This window comes from Solea senegalensis, unplaced genomic scaffold, assembly GCF_019176455.1.
Source record: "Solea senegalensis isolate Sse05_10M unplaced genomic scaffold, IFAPA_SoseM_1 scf7180000014725, whole genome shotgun sequence".
Classification (NCBI taxonomy): Eukaryota; Metazoa; Chordata; class Actinopteri; order Pleuronectiformes; family Soleidae; genus Solea; species Solea senegalensis.
Window position 1 is genome coordinate 1 of NW_025321109.1, and position 22,013 is coordinate 22,013.

Sequence of the window (22,013 nt, forward strand, 5' to 3'; positions counted from 1 at the left end):
CTTTGAGTTCCACCTTTGCTTCTTCTATGATCATATTGTTTGTTAAACATCCAGTAATTTAGAACAGACCTGAGATTATTTTCTAATCCAAAATAATCCTGGATATTATTTTAGAATTTTAAGAGTTAAGATCAAAAGCTAAATAGCTAATGTAAACGTTTTGACTTTAGAAACTTAACTTGACAATTGCTTGTTTGTTTAAGTCAAAAACATTAATGCCTAATAAATTAAGCTGAATTAACTGATCTTTTTCCCCCCCTCTTTCTCTCAGAAAGAAACATCCACCATAACATGTCGTCTTTTAACGAGTCTGTTGGCCTGGGTTATCTGAAGACTAATGCCATAGAGTTTGTCAAGTATCCTTTGAGCTGTTGTGAATTCAGTCACATGCACATTTACTCACGTGCTGAGGAGGGATAGTGAGGAGCGAAGGAGGACATGAGTGATAGACAAGATCAGCGCAGATGATCCATTGTGGAGAAGCTGAAAAAAAGAACACAGATGTGGAAACAATTAGCAGGTGTAATGATGAGGTCACTGAAATAAGACTCAATGGTAGGTAAGTGCTGATGATTTCAGCCATATTTTGTTTCCACTCTGCTGCTGCAGAGGAACTAAAGCCTCTGGAGGCTACTGTGACTTGGTCTGACCCACACACACATATGTCCCCTCTCTCGCTCTCCAAAGGGACTGCAAGACCCAAGCTGTTCACACTAAAAATAGCCCTACAGCCAGTTTGATGCAGATACACTTCAAACCATACAACTGTGCTAGAACAGACATGCTCTTGTGGTCTTTTTCTGAAAAAAAAAAGAAAATTTCCTGAGCGTCAGTGCAGCTACAACAAGCGTCAGATGAGCCGTATCTACCCCAAAGGAGGTCGGGTGGACTCCAGTAATTACATGCCTCAGATCTTCTGGAACGCAGGCTGCCAGATGGTCTCACTCAACTTCCAGACCCCAGGTACCGCAACATGCAACATGGGACCTCTGACCTCAGTATCACGAACACACGCGCATTTAGACACGCAAACCTTTCAGTCAACCCTTTGATCTAAGCAAGTGCAGCACACGGTGAACTTCTGACCTCACATGTATTATGCATGTGTAATCTGGAATAACCACTAATAAGCCACTAATCAATGCCTAATATAGATATATCAAGAACAATTTGACCTTGAAGATCCAGTTTTGATTTATTTCAAAGGGTAGTTTCACCCTTCAACACTTGCCTGGTTTCTTATGCCAATAGATGGTCAAAGCTTTTCAGATAAGTGCATCTTAAACTTAAGTCATTACTGTGTACATTCTGTGTTTCACGACAGCAACTGCTTGAGGTTCCTGAAGACATTAACACTCTCATCCTGACGGCTTCTCAGCTTTGTAGATGAGAGTCAGCAACTTCTTTAAGAAACTCAAACAAAGTCTATTCACCTTTGAATCCTGTCCTGTTCACAAACATCTATCATTTGGGTGGAGATGTAACTCGGTAGGCTCTGTTGTGATGATGTTTAACAGTTTTAGGGGTGTGTTTGGCTATTTCCCCAATTAAAAGCCAGCTCCATTTGGACTGTGTTTAAAAGATTTTTGCTAGATAGAAAGAGAGGAAACTGGTTTCACTTTGTGACTTCAAAACTATGGGTAGTAAAAACACACTGTCACTATGAGTCAGATAGAGGCCAGTGACTTAAAGTCTCTGCATGATGTTATGTAGCATCAGGTTATGCAGGCACTCATAACAGCCTTTACCACTTACCTGTTCAGTGAGTGACGCCTGTTGTAAAACAGCTGCTGTCCCATGGCCAGAGGCGAGAGGGTTCAGACCATATGGCTTGCTGGGAGCAGAGCATGTGCAAAGTCAGAGGGAGGGGGTCACACGAGAAGTGGAGCATCTGCGATAGAGTGATAAATAGTTAGAGGAAAGAAAACAGATGTCAGGGGAATGGAAAATGCCTGTCTTTCTTCTGCCAAGAAAAGGCTCCACAGAAATACATGAAAACTAAGTCATTTGTTTTTCCATGTTGTGTGATACAAAAACCTGATATGTGTCAACACCACTAATTCTTTCTGCTTTTCCTCTCTCTCAGACCTCGCCATGCAGTTGAACCAGGGAAAGTTTGAGTATAACGGCTCCTGCGGGTGAGAACAGCTTCTGACTAGTGTCCTGAACTCATTCTTATCCCTCACTTCTCTGCCCATCTCTAAAACTCATCAATTAAAGCTTGTCACATCTCATTAGCGGTTGCCAGAAGCGCCCGTTGCTACCGTCTACGCCGAGAGCCTACGAGTGTTTTGAAGAAGCCAGCTTCATTTGCTTCCGAGGCTCTCTGCAATTTTCTCCGTTGCTTCACCATTGTCTTTGTCCCTTTGCTCTAGAACTGTCCCTGAGGGCAGAGATTTAACTGCTAATGCTGTAAATCTCATATGTGGGGAGATGAGGGCTTTTACAGAAACCCATCATGACTAATGTCACAATGATGGCCCCCTGGTTATCACAGAACTCCCACACACAAAGCATTAGTATCTCCTTAATTCCAGTGGATCATTGAAGCTAAAAAAGTATTTTAATAATATCAGTAACTCTAATTTTTACATCATTGTTCCCCATTTGATCTTCAAAGTAGATTAATTCTAATGTATGTGGGTGTCCCTCTGTTTATCTCCTGTGTGTGTGTGTGTTAGGTACCTGCTGAAGCCTGACTTCATGCGGCGGTCAGACAGGATGTTTGATCCCTTCTCAGAAACACCCGTGGATGGTGTCATTGCTGCAACCTGCAGTGTACAGGTCAGCTCTTATAAGTCATCAAGAAAAACCTGTGAACAGAAAAATCACTATTTCAACAAAACCACTAAAAGTGCATGTCTTATTACACACCCATGACTAAATAACTCCATTTTGATTACTCCAAATGCAGTTGCTACTCTATTATAATCCTGCTGGATCAAAAAAAAAGAAGCTCCAATTACAGGGGAAAATAAATAATAATCCTTTTTTTGTCAGGTGTTCTCTGGTCAGTTCCTGTCAGACAAGAAGATTGGCACATATGTTGAAGTGGACATGTACGGGCTGCCGACGGACACCATCAGAAAAGAGTTTCGCACACGCATGGTGATGAACAATGGGCTTAACCCTGCCTACAACGAGGAACCCTTCGTCTTCAGAAAGGTAGTGAAATAGAAGAGAGAGCTGGTTTAACCAGAGGAGGGGCGACAGGGGAAGAAAGTGGATACAGTGACGTAAAATTAATGTGCAGCGCACATTCGAAGGCTGTCTGCACTGCAATGAAAGCACAGCGGTAACACAACAGGAGGAAGAAGCAAAGGGAAATAGACAATGTGGTCGTACTAAGACACAGACGTAGTATCATGGAAAGGAGCTGAGATAATTTTAGAAATAAGGATAATTCAATTGCAAAATCAACAACCAAATAGAAAGAACATAATTACAGTAAAGTTCCAAAATTTGACATCACTGTCACTTTTGGACTCAAATGCATGACTCGCAGACAATGGGGAAGCAACTCTGGACAGCAGGAAGAAAGGGACAACGGGAAAAAAAACAATTAGGTAGAGGAAAAGAAAGAAAAGGAGTAAGACGGGAGATGTGGTCAGCCAGTGAGTGCGAGTTTGCAAGCAATAGTGCTGCTCTCAGCAGAATGAGGAGTCTCTCAGCCATGACTGTGACTCCAGCTTTCTAACACACACCATCAATCACAGCCTGCCGCAGTGCTGCTCTGCTCTGCTCTGCTCTGCTCTCTCTCTCACACACACACACACAGTGCTATCACAGAGGGGCATCATGAGCAGAGCTGCCGGCAAGACTCTCACATCTACACAGAAATACTGCCACACCTTTTGCATTCATGCATGCACAGCATTGTCAAGAAGATGACTCAGAACAAACAATACACACCAGCAGCAGCACTCACACACACAGTGCATCAGCAAGGCTGTTTACTAAAAATTACACACCAGTGGTGCTTTCAACCATTTATCCCCAGTGAGTATACTTCGGCCTTATCTCTTACCGTCCTCTCTGTCTAGGTATTAATCATCCTCCACTCACGTTTACTTATCTCCACACACAAGGCCTGTTAAGATGCTTGTTTTTTTGTTTTTTTGTCCAAGGGTGTGCACGCACCCACGTTACACACACTCTACAAGATACACTCCACTCTCTGGATTTGTACTGGATATGAAAACGGTCTTCAGTCCCAGATATGCCGCGTGTTGCTCTGCTGTCACAGTCTGACTGTCCCCTAATGGTGTCCTCTGCAGTTTCATCCTTGACCTTTGCCTTAAATGATGCCGTTTAATTGCAGTGCCTGCAAAATATTACGTTGCTTGTCAACTGTCAAATCAGACCAACTCCTAACCGACGTCTGCACCTTCTGCCTACATTCGTCTCCCAGTACTTTATTAAGACTATTTTAATTATTGTTGCTTCTCCCTCCCATCCTCCCTCTTCCCATCATCCACCCCTCCTAGGTGATTTTACCAGATCTTGCAGTACTGCGGATTGCAGTCTATGATGACAACAACAAGCTGATTGGCCAGCGCATCCTGCCTCTGGATGGCCTACAGGCTGGTTACCGCCACATCTCTCTGAGGAATGAGGGCAACAAACCCCTATCGCTGCCCACCATCTTCTGCCAAATCATCCTCAAGACCTACGTGCCCGACGGCTTTGGAGGTGAGGAAAACAGGAACACACACACACAGAGGTTAATTTAAGGAATTAAACAAGTCCTTTTAAAGTTTGGGTCAGTAAAAAACTTAAATACTAAATGTTTTTTAACTTAATTAGTGTTTACAGCTATGGGCTTCTTTCTGCACCTGCATTAGAGACCAGTCTGCTATCCCTGAATGAGATTCATGCCTCTTTTAAGTTACTGTCTGTGATGCCTACTAATTACTATCATAATAAAACTAGTGATCAGCCTTAATCTGTAATTGGGGATTCTTTGAAATGTCCTTGATTTAGATGTTTTAAGAACTTGTGGAAACCCTGATTACAGGTTTGTTTCACATCCACATACTTTGTTTTACTGCTTCAATTTATTCATGGCTGATGAGGACGGAGCCTCTGTTGCCTGTGGGGAGAATAGAAACAAAAGCAGAATAGCCTTCTCTTCATTTTCCATTGTGCTGTTTGAACATCGTATGATGATGACAGTGAATCTGCATTTTAAAAGAGGCAGAAGTATACAAATGAACAGGGCAATCGAGTTGTCATTAAATAAAGCCACGGGGCTTACACTGAGGAACCATTACTGTAACCATTAGCTCTCTGCTGTAAGAGCTGCTGCTGCCAGAATCACTTCCCTAACAGACATGCAGCATTGGACTTCAAAATAAAATCCTTAAGATGTGTGTTTAAACAAGATCCTACTCCAGTATTGATTAGTGTACTTTCTCAGCATTAAGAGGCTGTTGTTCATGCAGAGGGTTGATAGATTTTCTGATACTGTTCAGGGGCTGAGCGATTGAATCAAACACACTTTATACACTGCCTTACTTTTTTAGATACTGTTTAAATACTTAAAAGAGATCACTCTTCAAAGTGACTTTGCTCAGATACCTTTATTTTGCTGAAATATGTACCTTGATTTTGGTAAGCTTGAAATAAAACTATCTCATGAGGAATAGTTGAACACATTTGACTAACCACAATTTTTCCAACCCATGTCGGTTTTCCTCATACTAACTAATCCATTTGTGTGTTTTAGCAATTGTGGACGCTCTTTCTGACCCAAAGAAGTTCTTGACCATAGCGGAGAAGAGAGCTGACCAGATGAAAGCTTTGGGCATTGACACGGTACACGCATTAAACACACACCTGAATCTTGAGAATGAGTCCAACAACTTCTGTAGTTATTTGAAGACTTCTAATAGACAGGATAAAAAACTACTACTACAATGCTACAACTATGCTTTTTACTCCTTAATCACCACTGGTGCAATGAAAGCATCATGACATTCCACTTAAATCCATCCTTCCCTGCTGCAGAATGACATAGCGGACGTTCCCAGCGGAAGCTCAAAGAATGACAAGAAGGGAAAGGGTAAAGGGGACACTGTGAAGGCCAGTGTGACACCACAAGCCAGCTCAGACATGGCCCAGTCCTCCAACGCTGCCCAGAATAACATAGAAAACAAGAAGGGTATGTACGCGCTTGAAACATACACATTCAACGCATACATATGTAGCTTACGCTGACAGTTAGGGCTTTTTTTCTGCCGTTACAGACTCTGCACTCGTGCCTCATGTCAGCATTGATGAATTAAAGCAAATGAAGGTCAGTATCCAAACTTCTAACTCCCAATACAGTGCTGCATATCTGTTGGCAATGATCAAATATAGAGTAGCCAAAAAAATGTAATGTAAGGTTGCTGTAAACAGGTTTTTATTATGGCTCTACTCAAATGTGTTTCTTTTACACAGCTGCTATCTCTACTAATTTTGAGCCAGAATTGAACTTTACTTCTTAAAATGATTTCTTTTGTATAAACATGCCTTTACAGAGCCATTGTAACAGAGCTTGCAGCTCTTTTCTATGTGAGGTATACAAGAGAACTAAGAATGCTTTCCTTCCACTGCAGACGTACCTGAAATTGATTAAAAAGCAACAGAAGGAGCTTGGTGCTTTAAAGAAGAAACATTTGAAGGTTGGTGATTGATTTAATGCAGACCTGTCTGTTCACGAAGCGAAAGAGGCTTATGCTTATTCTGCACGGTAATTGATGCTGAGAGGGACAGAAACTGAGCCAGGGGGGCCGGTTACACCTTTCATCTGCTTCATCCCTGTATTTGTTTGCACACACAAAGAGAAACACACAATCTGTCCGTTACAAACACAGATTGTGCAGCCACATAATTAATGTTTCATATGAAATTAGACTTGCTAAAGTTGCTTTTTCCTTTGACCAGAGCTCATCCCAGACACCACAGTGGCTGATTAATTATGACGGTGTTAAATCCTATTTTGTACTACATGTATAATCATCACATCCAGGCCAGACCCATCTGTTAGCAGACTGCACACTTACTACTCAATATATCACAAAATATTCAGTTGATACTAGTTAAAACTGCCTCTCTTGATGCAGATGATACTTTTTCTTTTTCAACAGGATCAAAATACAATGCAGAAGGCTCACTGTGGTCAGATGGAAAAGATGGTGTCTCTGCACGACAAGGATAAGACATCCCTGGAGAAACTACTAGAAAAAGCCATCAAGAAACGTGGGTAAGTGACAAAGAAGTAATTCTAGAAGGTTCTATAGCATAATTTAAATTAGATGAAGTCATACACACAACTAGGATAGATTCGGCTAAATGGAAGCCGCCAGACTGGTAGTGGTGGGAATCGCCAGAGACGCCACGATATTATCACGATATTGCGATATACTCACACAACACGTCTAGTGAGAGTGAGCATGTGGCACCATCTAGTGGACTGAAACTCAATAGATTTTTTAATGCTAATCCACAAAAAAGGTTTGTTTATTTGTAATATAATACTGCAATATTTCACTGTATTGATGCCCCCCACCCCACCGCTAGAGACTGGTCTCATGCAAACTTTAAATACTTCATAATCACAGATGTTTATATTTTAGATTGTCACATATACTTATGTGCTTTCCTTACAGTGAAAACAACTGTCAAGAGCTGAAGAAGGAGACAGAAGATAAGATCCAAACACTACTCAATGATCATAAAGCCAAGGTCACACTGCACTGACTTCCTGTCTTATCCCAAAAACCACCCATCCTTTTCCACATAGCTGTGGAGAATTAACTGTTGTGTATGTGTGCAGGTGAAGGACATCACAGCGCAGCACACCAAAGAGTGGTCGGAGCTGAGCAGCAGTCACAGCAGTGAGGAGCAGGAGATAAAGGACGGCCATGTCACTCAGCAATGTGAACACCTCAAGAAACTCCTAACCACTGTTCAGGAGCAGCAGACCGTGCAGCTCAAACTCATCCATGAACGGTGAGAGGTTAAACCGAAGCATCGGTTACCTTTCTGCTGCCTTCAGCGACAAGCGCGGTCTCTAATCGCGTTGTTTTTCTGTAAACTGTGTCGTATTTTTCGACAATTTTAGGCAAAGCAAAGAGATGCGAGCCAGCCAGGCCAAGATGTCCATGGAAAACAGCAAAGCTATCAGCCAGGACAAGAGCATCAAAAACAAGGCAGAGAGAGAAAGGTGGGTCACACGGACACACAGTGTCTCAAAAAATGTACTGTTGAATTATCACGCGATGACTGTCTCACGATATCTAAAACACCTGTTCTCTTTTCATTCATTAGGAGAGTGAGGGAGTTAAATAGCAGCAACACCAAGAAGTTCCTGGATGAAAGAAAGAGGGTGGGTTTTAGTTTAGTAGTTTAAACAAATACATTAGAGATTCTTACCTTTAATCCCTGCGTGGTTAACAGGCTGCACCTCCAGTGTATGGCAGTTCCATCAATCTATATCCATGAAACAAGACATGTCCTTTTCAGAATCATAACACAGCTATTGACTGTAAAAGTTACAATTTCAGTCCATGAATAAAAAGTAACTCATCATTGGTTCTGTATTCGTGTGTCTGCAGCTGGCTATGAAGCAACAGAAGGAGATGGAGCAGCTACAGAAAAACCAGAGAGAACAGTTGGAGAAACTGGAGAAGTTCAATGAGCAGGTACAAATCACTGCTGATGTACCGTAGATTGAGTTTGTTTTTAAAGAAAGAACTCTGTATTCATTGAAATGTCAACTTTCGTTGAACTAATTTCCTGCATAAACTGAACATCTGTTTATGAACTTTCTTGTTCCACTGGCCTTTTAAGTATAAACAGGACTAGTGGCAAGGGACTTCTGCAGTTCTCTAGCTGAGTTCTTTCCAAGAAAATGACTGTATTTTTATGTATTTATTTTTAAATCGGATATGATGTAAACTGTAGTTAGATTTGCTTCACAGGAAGTGACATCAGTATTGCTGAAAAACAAAGCTGGGGTGCTCCAAGGAGTAAACACTAAAGTGCATATCTAAGAATTTACCATCACAGAGTATGGAGTTCTCATGTTTCCATCTCAACCTTTTATTTTGTCATTTGTCACCTGTACTTGTTTTACATATTCATGTTTGTTATGATTTGCTTCTTCTGGCACAGCTTTTGAAATCACACCATGCAAACAAAGGGGTTCAAGGTAGGCATCTCCATCTCACTCAACTCCACCTCTTTCCCTGCCACCCCATGTTACTCATTTTGACACCTCAGTTTTCTGCTAAGCCTATTGAAATCCATCGTTACTGCAATGAGCAGCAGTTAGCAGCACTGAGTAAAGCCAAGAAGAAGAATATGACAAGCCCATCAGAAAATGTAAACCATTTTACGAAGAGTGGTTCATTTCCCTTTTGTATTCTACAATCCCAGTCTCTCATTTTTTAGTCTGCAGCTCTCGGGGTGTCGCCTGCGCCAACCAGCAGCTTGTGTCATTCATCACCATGACTCACCAGCTATTACTAAGCACAAACAGCCAGCTCACAACCTGTTCCACTGTGTTTTCACTCCAGCTCGTAATCCTTAGCTTTTGTAGTAGGTGACATCTTACATTTAATGTAAATTGTAATGTGTTTGATTGTCCCTTAAAGGCCAAGGACATGCAGCAGATGGTGAAGCTGGAGGAGGAGATGGACCGCAGGCCTGCCACAGTGGTGTGAGCGACTGAGACACAAACACACATGTATACTCCTACACACACACACACTTCGTGGACAGTACTCTACAACCAGAGACAAAAACCCTGCCTTCATCACTGTCTCTGTTCTTTTCTGCCATGTTCACACACACACACACACACGTTAGTCTTCTCCATTCATCTGCACTCCCTGTTCTCTGCAACTGTTCCCCACCCACTAACTTTATTACACTGAGCCACTGGTGCTTACCACTGTTTGCTGGGATTCAACCACTTATTAAAAAAAAAAAATTATTTTAAAGAGTTAGCGACAGAGTCAGGCGCATACCCTCCTCCACCGTCTGTTAATCAAAATGTTCTATCACACACACGTGTTCGCTCATGGGTTAGATTGAAGTGGGCATCTGTTCCTGTTTTTTTGTACTTTTATTTTTTAGTCAGTACACAATTTACTGCTCCAGGTACTGCGTTAGGTGAGGGGAGGAGTATATGAAGATTTGTCATTTTACAGCACAAATGAATAAACTTTGTGAAATACACTGTATGCTACACACCAGTCCTGTCCTGAGCACTTTGTACGTAACAGACCGTCATAACAATGTGGAAAATGTAGCAGTACTAGAATTCTGTATTTCAGTAAGAATGTATTTTTTAAAAGAAATTACTGTATGAAGGAGACACAAAGTTCTGTCACTTAACCCTACAATGCAAGTTCAAGTTTCACAAACAAGTGTTTGACTTTTTGTTGTTGACCAGTGTTACAGTAGACTTGTTAGACCCCCGTGTACTGCACAGTGCAAGGACTCTAATCAAATTGCAATATTTATTGTTGTGTGCAGTCAGAAGTCTGTAAAGAGATCGCAAGGATTAATGGTGTTATGTCAGATTTCTACCTTATACATGAGGATGTACCTGAGATTTTACGAAATAGGTGTCTCACGTGACCTTAAAGTGGTGTATAACAGTAATTACTTTGCTCGATTTATGTCTTCAACTGCAAAAATCTTAATCTAATATTTTATACATCTAATTTGGACTTTGAAACCCTGTGTACTATGCAAATAAACAAATGTAACACCTATTTTCCAGTATTAGTTGATAAACGTATAGGTTAAAGTATTACAGTAATACTAACCAACCCCTGTGGATTTGTACGCCTTCAATGAAATGATACAAAGGCAAATGAACTGAACATCTACCAGTAGGCTCAGGAAGAATAAGATGCTTACGTGCATTAATCAAATCAAGCAAAAGCTGTAATACACTGGCAACAGACTGAATCCATACTTATTAAAACTAATTAATTCAGCTGTAATAGCTCCTCATTTTAACTGACTGGCATTTCACCGTCAAACAAAAACTTGGGCTGACACAAGTCAGTGCCATCTAATCCTGTCAGTCTCCCACTCACTTATAATGTAGTGCCCCCTTAATAGCTTCCTGACTCTCACCTTAGAAACCTAAATTCTCATTGTGTCCCTGCTCACCTTTGGTCAGGGGACATCACACAATAATTACAGCAGATCTATAACAAAACCCGTTACATGGCTGCTACACAATCCACACAGGGGATTTCAGATGAGGCCTATTTCCCCCTCATGTCCCACAATGCCTCCTTTAGAAAAAAGAAAGAAAAAAAACTAGCAGCATTTTGTTAAACTACAGAAGCTGTAATCAGCCAAAGCACTGCTGGACACAAAAGCTGCTGCTGCAGGGAGAGAGATATGATGTGGAAATAAATAAACTAATCCTGTGGGTACTGTTGTATTGTGCACATAAAACCAAGCCAGGTAATTATACTGCAACACAAAGACCAACCAAATGACAAAAAACACATTATTCTATTGATATGACAACACACTGAAATGTGGGGATATAAAAGCACCTTGAGGTATTTTGGCATTTTGTTAAGATTATTATTATTGTTCTGCTGTAACCCACTTAAAGGGTAGAGGGGATATTCTTGTATATACTGGAATGTATGTAGTTTCACTTACTTTTTGACCAGTTGTGTTCTGTCATTCAAGGGCTTGGGGATAGATTGGAGATTGTTGGAGATTTTGGGGGAAATACATTTTTCAACCACTGGGTTTTCTTGTTTGTTTTTCCCAGTCTGCCCTTAATGCACCGCACAACACAGTATAAAACTCTCACCACATATCTAGATAAATGAGTAAAAAAGAAAAAAGTGCTTTTAAACTTTATTCCATCGCTTTCATATGTGCCACTCTGTGTCTGGTAGGAAGTTTAAATTATTTTATGAATGATAAAATGCCAAATTAAGGGGTTATTTATATGAAGATATATAAATGAATATATATTATATATTAGATATGTGTAGTTTAAGATTATGTTTTTAGAGGCTTTTTTGCACTAGTTGAATGTTTTATGTTGTGTGATTACATGTAACCTTTAGCTCTCTAGTTTGTCTAAAAAGCAGATTATTTTTGCACAGCAATGTCACTGATTTTAAGTTCCTCGGGTTCGCCTGTATCTCCTCTGTTTTCTATATGAACTGTAGCTTGTCAACAAACCATTCTGTGCGCGTTTTTGTATTTATATTGTATTGTTGAACTTTGTTGAACTTATAGCAATGAAAATACTGTTGTTATCCAGCTCCTTTAATACTGTTTTATAGTATGTGTACCAATAAAACCAGGTGTAAAATGGGACTGAAGCATGTGGCTCATTTGCGTTTTTCTTATTCTGTTATTTTTCTATTGGTGTTTGACATGCATTCCTTTATTTGGGCAGGAAACGTTTTATTTAAACACAAAAATAAATAACTGCCATGGCAAGAATATTTGGAAATTCAGTGCTTGTGTTGGAACAATTTTTAAGGAAGAATAAATGTTTTTTTTCTCCTCATTCCAACAATCGTTCTCCCTTCAGTCTCTACTTGATCTTCTTTATTATTATCATTTCAATTTGAGTCGCACTGAATGCATTTGTTGCCAACAACGATGGCGCAGCGCGCGCACACACGCCACCCACATACTTACTGACTAAACAATGACCACTGCTGACTAATCACATTCAACATGTATGGAGTGGCTCCATAAACCAAACCACTCATGAACACAGGCGGCTCCTGCTCTTTATTGTTATTAAAAGCGGCGTATTTCCATTAGAAAGGCAAACAGAGCATAGTAATTATGTCTGTGTTGCCAGGCAACCGCGCGGCTTCCCTCTTCACTATATAACGGAGGTGATGGGTTTGTTTTACCACAAATCTTTGGGATGGAGACATTTCCAAACTCGTTCTTAACTACAGAGGCATGACATTTATCTCGTAAACGCCATCTCAGAATCATGCACAAAGCTCCCGGTGAGTCTAGCGGGCAGACGGGCACCCGGATCCTCCTGGAGGCGATGTCGAAGGATAAAGTCCACCTGGCGAGGTTTGTTCTGGACGCGCTGGATGGTGAGATCGTGGACTACAGGACAGAGAGCGCACAGACGCCCCTCATCTCCTCTGTGCTGCTACCTGACGCCCAGGCGCGCTCTAAGTTTGTAGAGCTGTTGCTACAGAGAGGCGCCCGCGTCAACTGTCGAGACGGCGACGGGCGCACTGCGCTCAGTCACGCGTGTGAGAAAGGCTACCTGGATGCTGTGAAGATCCTGGTCCGAAACAACGCAGACCCCGAGGTCGTAGACTCCTGGGGCAACACTGCGCTGATGTACGCCACAGTAGCAGGTCGCTCTGCCGTGGTTGAGTTTCTGGTGAGAGCTTTCAAGAGACTGGGTCTTCAGATTGACAGGCAGAATAAAGTTGGAAACTCTGCTGTTGAAGTGGCGAAGTTTCTGGGCCACACTGAGTGCATCTTTGCGCTCACGAACAACTCAAAGAAGAGCCGTGAGTGTGACAGTGACGCTCAGAGAAACGCTCTGCCGCGACTTGGTTTGAGGAATGGTGGTGAAAGAGACACGATTGAGAAGAAAGTTGGACAGTTAGCGAACAAACTTGAGGCTCTCCAAACATGTAGCCATGCAGACTGCATACGCTTTCAAAGGTGCACGTGGCAGACACGGCCTAGGACAAAGAGTGGGTTACCATCGATGGACTCAATAGAGGAGTTTGAAAGAGAGAATGACTGTTCATCCTCGCCTCTTCAAGAGCTGGATTTCTCTGGAGTCCTGACCCACACACTGCCTTCGCGGACTCCTGACCATTCTCCCACCTATAAACAAACCTGTGACAGGCTGACCACCTTTGATGACCGCCTCCCTCCTCTTACACAGAGCTGCGACACTCAAAACTCTATTTTCTTCTCACCTCGCCCCAACAGAAACATGTCCAAACTTAATGTGCCTTCGGCACTTGGCATCTTACTGACTCCTATTCTTAAAACTGAGAGAGAATCTGGAACAGAAACATCGAAACTACTCGACTTTGGCGTGCGCAGGTTTCATGACAGCTATTACAAAAAAAGATGCAGTCTACCAACCAGTATCCTCAGCCCCACACCCCCGGAGCGCACATTGGTGCCTTTGCGTAAATCCAGGACCATGAGGAGGCGCGACGCGTCTCCGTGCAAAGCTGAGCCACTTCAACTGAGCCCGACCTCTGCCACTTCAACAACGACTTTTTCAGTGTTGAGCAACAAGCTCTTGCGTCGGTTCACGTCCCCGGAATTTCAAAAAGACACGAAAGATTCGGAGGAAGATCCGGTTTTGACTTCAGGTCGAATTCCGCGATCTGAAACTTTCCCCCAAAGTAATAAACATCCACAGGTTGGAAGCAAACCCAGCATCGACAGCATCAGCTCCGTCAAGTGCGAGTTTGACTTTAATTTCAAAATGACAAACTCTTAAAAGCCACAGTGCACCGTGCGTAAAAGTGTTTGTGCGTATCCACACCTAGTCTCAGGACATCAGTGTGGCGTTTAGACCTGATTCCACCAAACGTTTAACCCAGATATAACCAACAGAGAGACTGAAGCAGCAACTCTATAAGTCTGAAATACACGCTACTGCAGCGGCAGAGTCATGAAACTTCTCGTTTCAGGATAGATGGTTGCGTCGGTTTTAAGCAGCCTTTGCCACTCCTCTTGGAAGAGGTGGGGGTTACATCAAGGGTGGAGGGGTGATGTGCCATCGTAGCATTTTACTGTGCTGTGTTGTACTTTTCACACATCTGTGTCATTTTGATTTCTTAGATTTCCTACGCGATCAAATCTGAATCTAGTGCATAAAATGAACATGCTGTTGGGCAGCAATGTTTCTGTGTGTGACAAAGAGATTGAGAGAGGGTACAGCAAGTGCTGTTTGGACTATCTGGTCTCTCCACACACCAGGAATGTATTTATTTGTATAACTGCAGGTTCGCTCTTGTCACAACTTGTGAAATTGCTCATTATATTCAAGATTCGTTTAGAAACAGTTCAAGCTTGGAGGCAAACGCAACAACATTGTCTTCATACAAAAAAAGGCGAGATTACGAAAGATTTTAACGATAAAGAGGATTTTTGCAGCTGTCTTCCTCACCCACTCTCGTCGCAGAAGTTGAGAGTGGGAGGGAGGGAGGGGGTTGCTGTCGTCGTTTCCCTCCACAGATCGTTTCAGCCCATACAGCTGCTTCCACAGAGATGGAGACTACAGCACTGCGGGAATAACAAACAGCGCATGGCGAGTCCTTTCTTACAAGAGACACATTTAGTTGATGGACTTTCATGTGTGGAAGGAGCGCAGTCCTGTCGCGTTCACTGGTTTAACAACCTGTCAACCTTGGGGAGGGAGGCCGGCTCGGATATCCAGAACTCCAAGGTGCCGGCTGCTTCTGTAACGTCACCCGGATCTCACGTTAAACCTGGGGACATTTTTGCTGCATTCACGATGATTTGAGCGTGACTTCTGAGCGCTGAGTAGAGGCATCCCTCCTCTCTCTCTCTCTCTCTCTCTCTCTCACACACACACACACACACACACACACTCTCTCTCTTTTCTGTTTCTTTCTCTCCCGCCTCCCTTTCCACCTCTTTTCTTCCCTCTTTCTTTCCGTGGGTTCAGCACAAGCTGCCCGGACATTTAGCTCCTTTTTCTGCACTGGGGAAGCCGACAGAGATGGGACGACTCGGTTTCAGCACCACGGAGAGCGCCCGACTTCTGCTGCTCACCGTGTTCGGTAAGGGAGTGTGTGTGTCTGTGTGTCTGTGTGCGCGCGTATGTCGTGACTCCTTACTGCAGTGAGTGTGTGTGTGCGCGTGTGCGTGCGTGCTTGTACATACACCTTTGTGAGGACAAAAAAACTTAAACAGAAAAGAAAGCGAGGACATTTTGTGAAAGTGAGGAAAATGTGCCGTGTCATCACATTCTGGCTGTTTATGGGTTAAGACTTGGTTTTCGGGACAGAGTTGGGTATTACGTTGTAATGGTTAAGATTATGGTAAAGGGCTATGGAATGACTATGAGTGTCCTCAATAAGAATATTGTACAATAACGTGTGTGTGCGTGTGGTTGTGAATTGGCACGTTCCTCATTTCCTCGTCATATGACTCTTATAAGTGGTTCAAACGGAATCAGACTTTGTAACGTTGTTCAGACCCACTGGGCGCTGTTCTTCCCCTGATACTGCAGATGTCATTCTCCTGTGATGTCCACCAGCTTCTGACTTTGCTGTGAAGAACCAGTGGTGATGTGAAGATGTGGCAGACCTTCAGCTAAACTCAGTCTGGCCCTTTATGCCATGGTTTCTGCTGTGTCTGCACGTTTTGCGGTCTCCCTTCCACCTCCAAGTTTTGAGTTGGCTCTCTCCTGGTTTGGTCTGCAGGTGTGCTGGCGCTGTCCGTGGTGCTGGCAGAGCAGGAAGGGGAAAACCTGTCTGGTCTTTCCGACAACCCGGACAAAGCCATCTTCGCAGTGCGGGAGAACGGCACAACATGCCTGATGGTGGAGTTCGCCGTGAGATTCCTTGTGCCATATGACGTGCTTGCGCTCAATGGGATAGACGTAAGAAGCCCCACTGTGCATATTTCAACACATAGGAACCGTTTAAAAAAAGAATTAAGGCAAAGGCCAATTCAAGTGTGCAATCTGCGTGAAATGTCACTTTGTGCTGCAGACGTCAAACGTGGTCGCATTGGTATACAAATATACATTTTTACATTTAAAAGTATTTTAACATTAATTTGAATTGACCGCTTTTGCTCCCTCGTGATAGAAATGTATTTGGATTACATAAAAACTGCATTTTCTAAAGTAATTTTGCAGTGTGTAGTCGTGCGGAAAATGCTGACGACGCATTACAGCGCACCATCATGAAAAGTGAAACCTATGTCGTTATCAGAACTTTATATTTCACTTTAGATATTTCAGTCCATTATTTATCCATATTTGTCAACATTTTCTCGTGTTTGTTCTCTGTCTGCAGCTGATCACCGAGCAGGCGGCTTTCACTCTGCCCCGCGGGGCAGAAATCGAGGGGAAATGCGGGAGTACAGAGTCAGAAATCCACATAACCTGGAAGAACAACGCCTACACTCTCCGCATCTACTTCACTAAGGTGGGCGAGGAAAACGCACAGTAAACCGTTATGTGCAATAAAAAAAACAACAATCCATCAGCATTCATCACACATATGTACATTTTAAGATTGTACCATCACATTGAGTCAATTTTTACTGATCAAAAAAACTGAATGAACCGTTAATTAATCCAAATTTAAGACAGATATACACATTTAGTGAATGGTTACACTAAGGGTGAGTGACTCAGCAGATGAATATGAAGTCATTTTAATTACCTATCAGTAAATGGAAATCCTGGCCTTTATTTTCTGCTGAGTGTGGGACAACCTGCAGTATAGAAAAGCCCGGTGTGACACGTGTGTGTGTGTGTTTTAGGAGTTCCGTGACAAGGGCATCGAGGTGTGGAAGATTACCAGGGTTCAGTTCATCTACGACACCGCGGAGACTTCGCATTTCATCAACGCATACAACCGTGAGTCTCCCGCTGAGCCCATGTGTAGAGTAGCCACTCAGCACGTTTCTATCCTGCCTGCACTGGTCGCAACAAGCTCATCTCACATTAACATGCAGCTGGAATCACAGCTGATTCATGCAGGAAATTATGAACTGCGCCCACGTTCAGACACGAGCTGTGCCCACGCTCACACGATTTTCAGGTTCACGTTATTATTCATTTCAAATTTGCCACACATACAATTGTTATTTTTATTATTATTGATTCAATATAGGGTTTAATGTTTCTATTATCTTTGCCGCATTTGTTTATGATCTTGGTGGTAACTCAAGATCCAAATCATTCACTAAAAATTTTATATGAATATTGATATTACATTGAATCTTGATTTCACACAGGACTGGACCATTAATTGCAAGACAATCAAAATCCCAATACCAAGAAAGTGCACTATATATGCAATATAAAACACTGCAACCATTCGATCTAGGCAGTGCTGGAGAATAAACTCCCCAAATCTTGCTCTTCAGATAACACATGATTTGTTTGTTGTTCTATTTTTTCATGAAAATTACAGGTAAGATGCAAAGATCATGTCATGTCAATGAATCATATTGCAGTCACAACGTCTGCTTGTTTGACACAAGCCTTCCTAAAACAAATGTAAACGCAACTTATGAATTCCTGCATATATCACATTTATCAACAACTCTTCTGTCCAGCTGGGAGACACACTGCCAGCACCCACCGCCTGTCGGCCCTGGTGACCCCCGCCGGGCGCTCCTATGTGTGTGCAGCACAGCAGACCCTCAAGCTGATCTCCACTGATCACCAGAAAGGCGTCACTATCTCTATGTATGACATCCAGATCCAGCCCTTTGACATCTCCTCTGACTTCATATTCAGTGAACGTAAGAAAAAACTACATATGACACTAACAGCACAATAATTGTCTACACACACACACACACACACACACACACACTGCATGTTACATGTTATGATGCAAAACACATAAGGACAAATCTTAAGTTGAGGCCGATATGGCCTTACATCTCTCACTGGTACATACAGTGCAGGCAAAGCTCTCTGGGGTTTATTGCTGCAGTGTGAGGACAATGAACATTGGGCTGCAGATACAGGGTAACAAGGGTGGTGACACAAGAGGGACAAGAGAGACGCAAAGAGATAGAGAGAGAGTCATTAAGACTTTATGAGTACAGTCATATCCTTGCCATCAACGCAGCTTTTATAGACTTTTTTTTATACTCAATGAGCCTGACTGTCCTCTAAAGCCAATCACCTTGGAAGAATTATTTGCTCTGAGCTGCTGTGAACCAGGTCATGCTGCTCTGTTTGCCTCCTACAGTGTGCATTACTGCCGTCCACAGAAGCACCTTCAGCTTAAAACTTAAGTTCACACATTGTGTAAAGCCACAAACACACATGTACTGTAAAGATGTTAATCTGCAAGCTAACATGCATATAGCTGAGCACGGGAAAACGAGAAAGAGAGCAACTGTTCGACAAACACACACGGATGCTACCTCCATTACCCACAGACATGTAACAGACTGGGGCAATTAAAGACACACGGCAGTTATACAGTATGTGTACCACTACACAGACAATCTTTGATCAGTATCATCACTTTACAATTTACAATCGAAAATCTTTTAATAATCAGTATTGGCAAATTATTATTTATTAATTAGCCAACTATTCAAATTATGCGTTTTTGTTTTTAATGACATGTTTTATATAATTTTCTTTATTTAAAAAACTGTAAATAAACTCACTGCACTGCAGACGTAAAATGAAGATTGGGGAGAGAGACCACTAACTATGTTTGATAACTGGTCACAATTTTTGTAATATTTGTTATCATTAAACTGGACTATTTTCATCAGAGGGAAGAAAAAAATTGGCTAAATATATGGGCCAAAAAAAATGGCTCCAATGATCAACCATCAGCTGCCCTGGTTTCTAAAAAAAATCAGCAATGGCATTGGCCAGAGAAAAACCCAAATCAGTCAATGAATCGAGCTAATCATGTTCTATGTGGACCACCAATAAAAATGGGCCAAAAAACATCCCCAAAAACCAGTATAGCAAATATTATATAATTAAAGTATATGAAATATATTTTATAGACTAACAAATATAAAATTATTATCAGTTTAATAAATAATGAAAACACTTTTAGATGCCGCCAAATTATCACTCCAATAAGACAATTTACAAGAACATTTCTGAATCAATCTCCACACTCACTGACTGTCTATTCCACTCTACGCAGCCTACAAGTGCATCACAGACCAGCGGGAGCGCCTAGAGGAGACCCTCCCCCTCATCCTGGGTGTCATCTTGGGCCTAATAATTGTCATCATACTCACCATCTACCACTTCCACCTGAAGCTGACAGCAGTCCAGCCTCAGCTCCCCAGAGACCGCTCCATGTACAAGAACATGTAGTCAGCAGCACTGTGGCAACTCCCTCAGCTCTCTCCAAAGCTAAGATGGTAAAAAAAAAGAAAAAAAACTCCTCAATATCCCAGGTCAAACTGAGGAAAGTGGCCTGCCATGGACTGATCCCCTGACAGAGATGAGTGTCACCTGTACTGAAGGCCCACTGGAACTTTCCAAAAGCCCAAAACACAAGTTAGTGGGACTACAGGAGCTTAGCATTGATGTAGTTGGAGGGTCAACCTGCCAAAATCAAATCTACCTGGCTGCTGAATTTGAACCAAATGCCATAAATTCATATTCTGCATTACCGTGAATAGAATTTTAATACAAAAAATAAAATGACTAATTTATGCTTTATGTTCTGGTACCACCTGAGATTACAGTACACTCATTTTTCTGACATCGCTGAGGCTTACTTTGTCACTTTGTCTTGCAAAAAGAAATGTCAGATATTGCCTGAGCTTCTGTGGTCATTTTCCAACAGTTTGTTGTCCTCTTCTCTCTTTATGTCTTTGAAGCTGCTGCTACATAATTCAATACCTAATGCTGGTTCTGTATTTGCTAACTTAATAGATTTATGTTCAACAATGAATGCAGCCATACTGTTGACAGTGGTTAAGTCTTGTAGTGTGTGCAGTGCTGTGGCATTCAGTCATTAAGAGTTGCAATGTCTTTGCTTTGAATTTGAAAAAAAGAAGAAGTTACATATATATTTTCTTCACATGGATGTGAGGAACATATCAAAAAAGAAAGAAAGAACAACATTTTGAGTGAAATTCTGTCTGTGATTTTATCAGAATGCCATGTTTATGAAAGTACAGAGGTTATAACATTTAAATGTGTATAATATTTTCAGAAACAAAGTCTATGCATAAACCTCTGCTGATGCAATGTTGTGTAGTATTTTATCGTTCACTGAAATAAATTTCCTGAATCATCTCTACACCCCTGTCTATTAACCATCACATTACTGCCGTGCAACCCTTTTCAATCTTTTATATCTTATAAATGTCACATTTTCTGTAGTTTAAAACAAATTAAATGAGTGTCTGAGGTGACAAATGTGACACGTGTGAGAAGCGGCAGGATCAGGGATGAGGTATTGATTTTGTTGTTTCAGTCTGAGCCTTTGAAGGAAACACAATATGAGCAAATGTAATTGAAAATAAACAGAGCATTTGTGTCGGCTACACATATCTGTCCAAACGGCATGGATGTCATTAATCATTCTCTGTCCCAGCAAAGCTACAGCTCCTTGATCCAGTTTTTCACTCAGGTGGATCGCTTATGAAAAGGTCAATGCAAGACCTGACATGCTCTAACTTTTTCTCATGTTCTCTCAGACTGTACAGTAACTGACTGGTTCTACAGGTTCAAACCCAATGCTGATTCAGCTATAACAAGCATTTAGGAGGGAGTGGAGGCTGAACAGTCACACTATATAAACACTAATGTACATCATGCATAGATCAAAAACAGGCAATTAGGTAATGGAGGGAAAAACTGAATTTTGGCATTTGTTCAGACAAAACATCTGAAAACGTCACAGCGACAAAATCAAACCAGACATGTAGGACAACATGCTAAACTATGATATTTTTGTCATACTAACCTATGACTTTTTTGACTGATTTTGGACGACATACTAACCTATGACATTTTTGACTGATTTTGGACGACATACTATAATATGACTTTTTGTACCGATTTTGGACAACATACTATACGATGACTTTTCACTGATTTTGGACAACATAGTAAACTATGACTAATTGTCACATTTTGGACAACATACTAACTTATGACTTTTTTTTACACATTTTGGACGACATACTATACTATGACGTTTTTGACCGATTTTTGACAACACACTAACCTATGACTTTTTGGGCAAAATTTGGACGACATACTTAAGTATGACTTTTTGGTAAAA

The 22,013-nt window shown here is 41.7% G+C and overlaps 3 protein-coding genes across 3 annotated transcripts; all 3 read left to right on the plus strand.

Moving 5' to 3' along the window:
* Nucleotides 1-271: 271 nt before the first annotated feature.
* LOC122761468 (1-phosphatidylinositol 4,5-bisphosphate phosphodiesterase beta-4-like) lies at nt 272-12,363 on the plus strand (the record flags this gene model as incomplete). Its single annotated transcript, XM_044016707.1, has 17 exons — nt 272-356; nt 839-963; nt 2,087-2,138; nt 2,682-2,784; nt 3,001-3,165; nt 4,488-4,692; nt 5,729-5,817; nt 6,010-6,163; nt 6,249-6,298; nt 6,603-6,668; nt 7,134-7,249; nt 7,656-7,731; nt 7,823-7,998; nt 8,111-8,212; nt 8,317-8,374; nt 8,604-8,690; nt 9,645-12,363. Coding segments are annotated over 17 exons (1,778 nt in total), but the record flags the coding sequence as incomplete, so codon positions are not given.
* Nucleotides 12,364-12,954: 591 nt separating this feature from the next.
* On the plus strand, nt 12,955-14,506 carry LOC122761466. Its single transcript, XM_044016705.1, has one exon. The coding sequence runs from the start codon at nt 13,004-13,006 to the stop codon at nt 14,504-14,506; it is 1,503 nt and encodes a 500-aa protein (XP_043872640.1). The 5' UTR covers nt 12,955-13,003.
* Nucleotides 14,507-15,636: 1,130 nt separating this feature from the next.
* Nucleotides 15,637-21,023, plus strand: lamp5 (lysosomal associated membrane protein family member 5). The gene is made up of 6 exons (XM_044016706.1): nt 15,637-15,815; nt 16,461-16,639; nt 17,061-17,192; nt 17,533-17,629; nt 18,334-18,522; nt 19,911-21,023. The coding sequence occupies exons 1-6, from the start codon at nt 15,755-15,757 to the stop codon at nt 20,084-20,086; spliced, it is 834 nt and encodes a 277-aa protein (XP_043872641.1). The 5' UTR covers nt 15,637-15,754; the 3' UTR covers nt 20,087-21,023.
* The last annotated feature ends 990 nt before the right edge of the window (nt 21,024-22,013 follow it).

What these genes read in the sequence shown, in the direction of transcription:
- lamp5 (XM_044016706.1), top strand. Translation starts at nt 15,755, where the DNA reads ATGGGACGACTCGGTTTCAGCACCACGGAGAGCGCCCGACTTCTGCTG. An exon ending in TCTGCTGCTCACCGTGTTCG is followed by an intron (nt 15,816 to 16,460) that starts GTAAGGGAGTGT and finishes TTTGGTCTGCAG; the next exon opens with GTGTGCTGGCGCTGTCCGTG. An exon ending in TGACTTCATATTCAGTGAAC is followed by an intron (nt 18,523 to 19,910) that starts GTAAGAAAAAAC and finishes CACTCTACGCAG; the next exon opens with CCTACAAGTGCATCACAGAC.
- LOC122761466 (XM_044016705.1), top strand. Translation starts at nt 13,004, where the DNA reads ATGCACAAAGCTCCCGGTGAGTCTAGCGGGCAGACGGGCACCCGGATC.